The 9256-nt window shown below is 39.3% G+C and overlaps 1 protein-coding gene across 4 annotated transcripts in view; it reads right to left on the reverse strand.

Annotated features, from left to right (window-relative positions):
• The window catches only part of VCAN (versican), a 114988-nt gene that overhangs the window by 23995 nt on the left and 81737 nt on the right, over positions 1-9256 (reverse strand). For all 4 annotated transcript variants that reach the window (XM_007451706.1, XM_007451705.1, XM_007451704.1 and 1 more), the window contains 3 exons: positions 8325-8438; positions 2772-2930; positions 1428-1510 (listed from right to left, as the gene is read on the reverse strand). In XM_007451706.1, coding sequence (XP_007451768.1) covers positions 1428-1510; positions 2772-2930; positions 8325-8438 — 356 coding nt within the window. The remainder of the gene's footprint in view (positions 1-1427; positions 1511-2771; positions 2931-8324; positions 8439-9256) is intronic.

Genomic DNA, 9256 nt, shown 5'->3' on the forward strand with positions numbered 1-9256 from the left:
CCTACTTTTTCTGCATCTTGCCAAAGAATCTACTTATGCACACAAATGACAAACAGTGCTGATTAAACATAAGGAGTGATGACAGAGAGAGGGCGAGCCAGGCTTTATTTTAGGGTTCCTAAAGGCAAAATGTGATAAGGGATACCCTTTTTAAAGTCAAGGAGGTGCCAGCTAGGAGAAAGCCTATGGCTTCACCACTTAATCGCGTTGTGACTGTGGGCAAACAGCTTAGCCTAATTGACCATCCCTTGTCTTACCTACAAAACGCTCAATGCCTCTCTTAAAGTTACTGTGGAGAATAAATGAGTGCAAAGCACTGAGTACAATGACTGACACAGACATAAACTGAGGGGCACGTCCAGGAGAGCACAGAGAAGCTTTCCTGAACAGGCAGAGCAGAACTTCTGAAAACAATTATTCGTTTGGCCTCTGTTCTAGAATGAACTTTACGTTTTGCCAAACTCATTAAACCCAGATGAACGGCAGTAATGAGTGAAACTTAATTTTTAAACTCTTTTTGTGTGTGCTTATTTTCAAGTCTTCCTCTTGTTTTATCTAAGTTAGAATTGAATTTACACTTAACTGTCTAGCCCAGTGGATCCCACCTCCGTCTGCATTTTAGAATCACACAGGGAACACTTAGAAAATATAGCTGCCAGAGGTTTTGCTTTAATGAATTTGAGCTGAGGCCTAGACACCAGTTTTTTCATTATGCTCCCCAGGTGATTCTAATGAACAGCCCCGAGCCCAGAACCACCACTATAGCTAACCACACTTGAACTAGTTCTAAAGAATTAGACTTGTGTATTTACTAGTAGTGACTCAAAACAGCTTCACCCATCTTGACTTAAAGAACCCTATTGCAGCTTACTCAAGGATGTGGGTATCAAATCACTCCTTTCTTCAAGAAGTAGAAAAAGCTAAAAAACCACATAATTAGTCAGAGTGAATGGAAAGAAATTTACAAGATCATAATTCAACAATCTTTTTTAAGATGTAAAAAATGAGCATGTTTGCTTGGATAAAAATAAGCCATGCCTTATAGCAGACTTCCAGTGCAATTATGTAAGAAGAAAAGGTATTTTTTAAAGGACCTTTTCTCTTATGTGTATTATTTTCCTTTTTGCTTTGAAGCTATACAAAACAAAGATAACCATCTGAAATACAGACCTGAGGCAATTCTGCTGAGCCTGCGGTTTACGGGTTCAATGGAAATCAGATACACTCTTCTTTTAAGAGAGCCACCTTGATTGTAGCACTGGTAGATGGATCAGTTCTCAGGGAACTACCTCTATTTTTCACCCCTGTCTAGTTCACCGAGTGACCCTGAGCAAGATGTTTAACTGGTCTTCAGTCTAATGGGCCTCTGCAATCAACACACACAGTACCAAGTTCTAGAATCAGTGTCATTTTCATCAGTAACTTACCAGTGTGCTCCCATCGGTCCAACGGAAGTCATGTTCAAACATCTTGTCATTGAGGCCTATCCACTGATAATCATGGCCCACACCTGAGAAGGGGAACAACACAGACATTTTATTATCTTTCCCACATATGGACGAAATGTATCAAAGCAAACTATTTTTGGCATGAATCATGCATCCTCTTTTCTGGCTGGATTTCTGTTTAGTTGCTCATAAAAATCTTTCATGGTCTAATTATCTTTTGTTCTTCTGCCCAATGTGTTTTAAACCAAAAAGCTAGTTTGCAAATATCGTGAAACATTAAAATATCAGACATGGACAATTATTTCCCTAGCAGTGCACGACAATTAAGTATTTTTTTTCATCTTTACTCATGATACAAACTTTCCACTTACTTTTTTATTAAACTGTGCAATTGGCAAAAATTCAGTGAACCAATAAAATGTGACAGATCTCACCCATGCTAGCCTCATTTTGGAAGCCACATGTTTCTTCTCAAAGCATTTTTAATGGTGAACACCTAGACTGGACAGATCTGCAAAACTTCCTCAAAAATAATTACTTTCACCATGAAATGAGTCACAGGCAAAGACACCATGAAAAAAAGTTAAATGAACCTCTACTCAGATTGCAAATTAACAAACTTCTAAGAGATAGCAGGCATCACGAGAACATATTTAATAGAGCATCAAACAATGCTTCATGAGCAAAAAATTTCTACGTATTTTCTACATAAAAGCTAGCTGCCCTCCTCTTTGCTATAGTCTAAGGAGTTATTAAACAGCTCTGTTAATAAGTTTCATTAGCTTTCAGTCTCCCTCAATTCATGTTCTTAACATGAGGCCCACTTTCTATGGTCTAAAATAATTAGAAACTTGGATGAGAACCAATTATGCACAGAGGATAAGATTAGGGTGCTATTTATAATTCAATTTTAATTACTGGGATAAAAATAAGTGAAAGCAATTTTCTCTTTTACTTTAGACAGCATAGGTACATATTCAAAACAGAGACCAAAAGCCTGGGAAGAATTAGACTGGAAACATAAGAGGTGGTCATTTCTTTAAGTCAAAATATGATCAAATAGTAATTTCATATGATTTGACCTATAGCATGCTGTTTCAACTATTACTGCTGGCAAACCGTGAAATGCCTTCCTGTTACAGTTGAGTGTTTTTCAAAGTAGGGGCCTCATGTAGTAGAGATGATTTTAGTTCACAGATGAAGGATTTAATAAGTTGAGTCATAACTGAGAAAGCTATTTGTTTTCAGTTAGATACAGGAAAAATTAAGAAGGTGGTAAGAATGAATGAAGCTTCAGAAAACCCATGTATATTTGGTACATACGATTCACAAACATTTGTTCTTCATGAGACAGAATGCTTGTGAGATGGGCGCCCTGCAGACGGCATTCCCGTTCAGCTGCATCCCACGTACGTCGATGGGCAAAGTACTTGTAGCACTGCCCTTGGAATTTGTGCCAGCCATAGTCACATGTCTCCGTGTCTGGGAAGAAACAAGGCAGGGGCTTATTAAACTCATCTATGTCATTCAGACTTGATTCACCCATCCAAAAGTTCATAGAAGACCCAAGCCAATATCAATGCAATGTCCTCGAAGCAAGGGATTCACAAGTTTTGGTCATGATGACAAAGAAATTATGATAAAGAGAGCCCAAATGATTCCTGCCAAGTGGGTGGCAATACATCTTAGGACTGGAAAGGCACTATCGAACTGCTCTTTCCTTGATGAAAGCCAGTTTCAACAGGAGAAAAACTGGAAAAGGGGCCATTCAAAACCTCCTTAGACTGCAGTGTCTACTGACTCACTTGTGAAGCAATTGGGGCTAATTCCTTACCAACACAACTTTTCTAAAGAGCATCATTCAAGTGATAAGATAAGAATTCTGGTTAAAAGGATTATGAATGCTCTATTTGCTTAAGGACTTCAAAGGCTCTGGAAATAGTCCTTTCCCACTTCCCGAAGAGAGAGCTGGATGGCCACAGGCTAGATTTACTAAGAGAAGAAAAAAATTCTTCATCAGTCAGCAGCTTCTGGGATATAGCTAAGGACTGTGAGCCTTTTTCCCAAAATGAGAGGGAATATAGGTAACTCCCAGTGCAAAAGCATCGGGATTTGAAGTTTATCAAGAATGACTTTAATTTAGTACCCCTCATTCCATCACGCCATATACACATATGCATATGTGTATGTGTATATAAATATATTTTTTTCTCTTTTGCAACAAGCATACTGTAACCAGTATCCTGGTGAGATGAAAACATTTTTCAAATATGTGTAAATTTTGCACTGGCAGTAAGCTTCAGCTATACTTTCTAGATTGCCAGTTTTTAAGTATTTCATAGGAAAGCTGTCTTGCTCATAAAACTGCATTCTCTTTTTTTTTTTTGCTGTGCCGCACGGCATGCAGGATCTTAGTTTCCTGACCAGGGATCAAACCCGCACCCCTGGCAGTGGAAGTGCGGAGTCTTAACCACTGGACCGCCAGGGAAGTCCCTAGAACTGCATTCTCATTGGCAATCTTCCCTCAGACTTGCCCACTCACAGGTGAGATTAAACTGTATGTATTAAGCAATCAATAGAAATAATTTTCTTTCACGAAACATCTCACAAAGATACTGAACTAGTTACGTGTAAAAAATAACAAAACTGGGGCTTCCCTGGTGGCGCAGTGGTTGAGAATCTGCCTGCCAATGCAGACGACACAGGTTCGAGCCCTGGTCTGGGAAGATCCCACATGCCATGGAGCAACTGGGCCCGTGAGCCACAATTACTGAGCCTGTGCGTCTGGAGCCTGTGCTCCGCAACAACAGAGGCCGCGATAGTGAGAGGCCTGCGCACCGCGATGAAGAGTCACCCCCACTTGCCACAACTAGAGAAAGCCCATGCACAGAAATGAAGACCCAACACAGCCATAAATAAATAAAAATACATTGTGTATTATTTAAAAAAAAAAAAAAGTAAATAACAAAACTGCAAAGCTTATGAAATTGGAGACACTGTGAAAAGTCCAGATTATCTAATGATCATCCTCCCCTCCCCTAATTTTACTGATTGATGAAGATAAAACTCTACTAGATGAAATGAATGCTCGTTTTATATGTCTGACTTGGTGGTCAAGTTGAAAGTCAGATTGTTTCCTGATTCTCACTGCATTTCCTCCTCGTCCTGTAATTCTGGGAAAGCTTGCATGGTGAGAGAGTTAATTTTTTCCTGGCTTCAGTGATTTAGACCATAATCATACAACAGATGCAGCTTATCTCTGAGAGCAGTCTTTATTTCAGTTTAGTCTATCGGGCCTGTTGCTTAGTTAGAGCCAGCTGACTAATTGATTTAAACAATGTGCATCGGAAGTTTTGAGTTATATTACAGAGTTGTTTGGACACCACCAAATTTCACAGTAAAGGGCTCAAGACACAGTTAGGTGGTTTGGTATAACAGTAGCACTTGGCACCCAAGAGTGAAGCATATTTTGGCTACTTGGATATAGTGATTTTTTTTTGCGGGGGGCGGGGAGTTCCCATGGAAGATTCCAGAAGTGAGGTGGGAAGGGTGGGGAGGAAACAGATCTTCACACATGAAGGGGTTAGTTTATAGGGGAGGAGACTTGGAAAATGTTTTAGGCTACCCTTACTGACAAAGTCAACGATATGATATTGTAATAGCATAGCTTCCCTTAACCTTGGAAATGATCGTTTGTTTGAAGACATGCAGTTTAAGATTCTAGAGGAGCCACAACTTACTGAATAATATATTAGAAAAAAATTGTTCTATACACTCTTATCCTCTATTAACCCAAATGGTTTTAGTCTGGTTTTCTTTCTTTGTCTTTTATCACTAAGATAGATTAAGTATTTTTCCTCTTACACAGAAAACACCAAAGGATCCTAAAATTTAGATGCATGACAACGACATTGTTATAATGCCTTCCTCAATTAGCAGGTGTGTATATTCCTATCAGGACATGGGTGGTTCTGCTAAAACCAAATAGGGACAGATTATTTATCTGTACTCTCATAACTTCCCAATGATTGTAAATAATGTGCAAATCACACAACAGATGAGTTTTTATTTTTTAAAAAAGCCAAATATCCACACTGATTCACCTAATTCTTACTATTCATGAATTCATCATATATGTAATTAAGGACTATGTATCAAGCAGCATCTTCTAGGAGGCTATTCTGAAAGGAGAATTTCATAAGCAGTCTGTTTTTTTTCAACTTACCTAAGAATAATGTGACATACATATCATCTATTAAAAGGCAACTCTTTTGGATTGATGTATTCTTAAGTGTTATCCTACATTGGGAAATATTTCTTATACTTTAAAACTCCCATAGTGCATAGGTTACATTACAAAGTCCCAGATTTAGTTTTGCCTGTGTGTTTCGGGGGAGGTGGGGAAGGGTACGGCAACACTTGTTCGTGACCACAGAAGCTGAAACTGTCACTCTTAAACAATCCCACTAAAAATCTATTCTCTTTATGCTATATAGGTAATGTTTTCAACACTTCTGACATGTAGCCCTCAAGCCTTAAGAAACTGTCAACACTTCAGCACTTCTGGCTGGCAAGCTGTATCTTGACTTTGGGGGCAAACTGTACAGAACTGTGTCTCCAATGTTCTAAGACCTTCTTCTAGATTTTAAGACCTGTTACCATTCCACCAAATGTGTCCCCTATTTCAGAGTTATTGGGAGTTGTGAAGTTTCTAAAGCAGAGAACAGAATAGGTCAGCTGAAGAAACAACACAGTCATCACTGAAATTTGGATAGAAAACTGTTTAGACAACAATACTGCTGTTAATGAAGAAAACATTTGTTCTTAGGCAACCTGGAAAGAGGAAAAAAAAATCAGTGTCCTGGCAACAAATCACAGGAGCACAGCTGCATCTGGTAAACAGACTGGGATAGCTGTTTCTCAGCAAATAATGTGGACGAAAGTTAAACTTGCTTTAAGATAAAATAGAATATACCTGACAGGTGGTACCAGAAATGGAAAAAAAATTAAAATTTTCCTCTTTAATATTCTTTTAAAGAGAAGAAAAAGGTAATTGGTTCCAAACACCCTTCCAAGGATGTTGCTGCTGAATCTATCAGATTCACATATAAATAAAATGCTTATATTTAAAAGTTACTTTAGAAGAGTGAAGATACTGAGGAAAAACTGGGCTTTCCAAGGCTACTTAGGTTCATTTTGCCCACTGTCTAATTTACTAGCTGTGTGACTTTGAACACATCACTTTTCCTTCCTGAGCCTCAATTTCTGGCCCACTTAACCCACAGAAATACTGCTGTCAACCAAAGGAAATGGTGTACCCTGGAGGCATATGGTAAATTATAAAGTATCCAACAAATACTATCTCTTTTTATTCCCTGCCAATAATTATGGTGGGTTAGGAAGATCAGAGACATTGTTTTATTCAGAGCTCTATCGCCAGTGCCCAGAACAGTGCCTGGAAGACAGTAGGTTCTCAATAAACACTTGTTGAACAAATGATTTTTTGAATCACTCCTTATACTTGGAACTAAGCGAAGTCAGAATCGTTTTTATCAGTAAGATATATGAATGTCTCAACTATCTCACCCTTTTGTTTTCTTCAACAAATAGCATCTTTCTTACCGTTTCTCTTAAAGAAGAGGATCTTGTCTGGTCAATTATCATACTTACCTTTAAAAATTCTGAAACAGACCCATCCTATGCAATAAAGAAAAAGAAAAAAAAACAACCCTGAAAAACCCAAGCATCACCCATCCCCTTCCACTGGCAATTCAATGCATGCTCCTTTTAGTTTTGCTTTAATTGTGGTGCCATCCAGATTATTGCTGCAAAGCTGATGGTGAGGCCAGACCCAATGTGCCTGAGTTATTAGACACTCATTTTCGTTTTGTCTGGTGGAATGGAAGTTTGACATTAAGCACTTTTGTCAAAGCCAAACCACTGTATGACTTTAAGTAGAGGAAATCGATGGTCCAAAACTGAGTGTGCTGAGTATGCAATCTGTTTCTGATTGATGGGCTCAGAAATGTTACCATTAACCACCCAAGGGCTTCCCTGGTGGCGCAGTGGTTGAGAGTCCGCCTGCCGATGCAGGGGACACGGGTTCGTGCCCCGGTCCGGGAAGATCCCACATGCCGCGGAGTGGCTGCGCCCGTGAGCCATGGCCACTGAGCCTGCGCGCCCGGAGCCTGTGCTCCGCAACGGGAGCGGCCGCAACAGTGAGAGGCCCGCATACCGCAAAAAAAAAAAACAAAAAAACACCCAAAATACATCTCATGTTGGCCATAAAATGCAAATTACAGGGATCACACGATTCAAGCCATCATGAATTTAAGGCTTTCTTTCATTCAGAAAAAGTAGATGTTTCTTCAGTAGGAAAGAAACCTGGTTCACAGTATCTTTTCTGTAGTATTTGCCAAGCCAAGACGAACGTATTCACACAACTGTATTAATTCATTCTCCAGAGGTGATTGACTATGAACAATAAGCCCATTGAGTCTCACGTGCTTAGGGGGAGAAAATAAAGGCAACTAACATTGAATTCAATACTCCTTGGTACAAGCCACATACATGGATTAAAATCAATGCCTAGTTTGTCCCCAGGAGGAATACATACAACAACATTCCTTTAGGTGGACAGATGTCCTTAAGTTCAGCTCAGTGTGCCTGTCTGCAATTCCATTCTATCAGTAAAACAACAATGATCAAATCAACACTGTTGTTCAGATGTTGTGAGCTACGAACACATCAGGAAACCTAATGTATTTGGGCAACCTATGAATTTCCTCTGCAAAAAAGAATTTGCAGCATGGCCAAAATTGCTCAAAAAAAAAAGTATCAACCTGTTCATCATACAAATGTTGCAAGAGCTCTTACCTTGCTCGCAAAGTGCACCAACATAGCTTGGAAGGCAGAGACACCTGAAGGTATTAAACCCATCGACACACGTGGCTCCATTGCGACAAGGATTAGAGTGACATTCATCAAAATCTGAAATAAAATCGTAAAAGGCCACAAAAGTACTTTCAAAACAGGTCAAAGGATCTTATTTAGTGTAAGATTGCCAGGTAAAATACAGGATAGCCAGTTAAATTTTAATTTCAGATTAAAAAAAGGAGAAACTTTAGTATGTCACATGCTTTATTTAGGGCATACTTATACTAAAAAAATTATCTTTTTTTATCCGAAATTCAAATTTAACTGATCTTCTCATATTTTTATTTGCCAAATCTGGCAACCCGAAGAAATTTTCAAATATATTCAGAGTAGGGTCATTATCTCCATTGCTTTTAGATGAGTCACATGAGTCCTAAAACCAATAAAGAATCCCCCTAGCCTTCCCACCTCGTATCCCAGCTCACACTCTGATAACCTCACATGTGATACACTGAAAATGCTTAAGTGAGCATAGCCTCTGGGCTCTTCCCTCTCCAATATATCCTTCACTCTGCTGCTTGTCATCTTCTTTAGACACAATCAAGATAATTTTACAAATTGGCTTCTAAACATTCCAAGGGCCCCAATTATCCAGGGCAGGGGTCCTCAAAGTGTGGCCCCTGGACCAGCAGTATCAGCATCACCTGAGATTAGAAATGCATGTTCCCAGGCCCACCCCAGACCTACTGAATCTGATACTGTGGAGGATGGGAACAACACACTGTAGTTTTTACCAAGCCCTATAAGGGATTCTCACCATGCTAAAGTCTCAGAATCACTTGACTAGAGTATGAAGTAAACCTCTTCAGTACATTGGATCCAGGACCTTCCTAGACCTATCTAGATCCAACCAGCTTTCCAATACTCTTTCC

Source organism: Lipotes vexillifer, unplaced genomic scaffold (genome assembly GCF_000442215.2).
Source record: "Lipotes vexillifer unplaced genomic scaffold, Lipotes_vexillifer_v1.1 scaffold740, whole genome shotgun sequence".
Classification (NCBI taxonomy): Eukaryota; Metazoa; Chordata; class Mammalia; order Artiodactyla; family Lipotidae; genus Lipotes; species Lipotes vexillifer.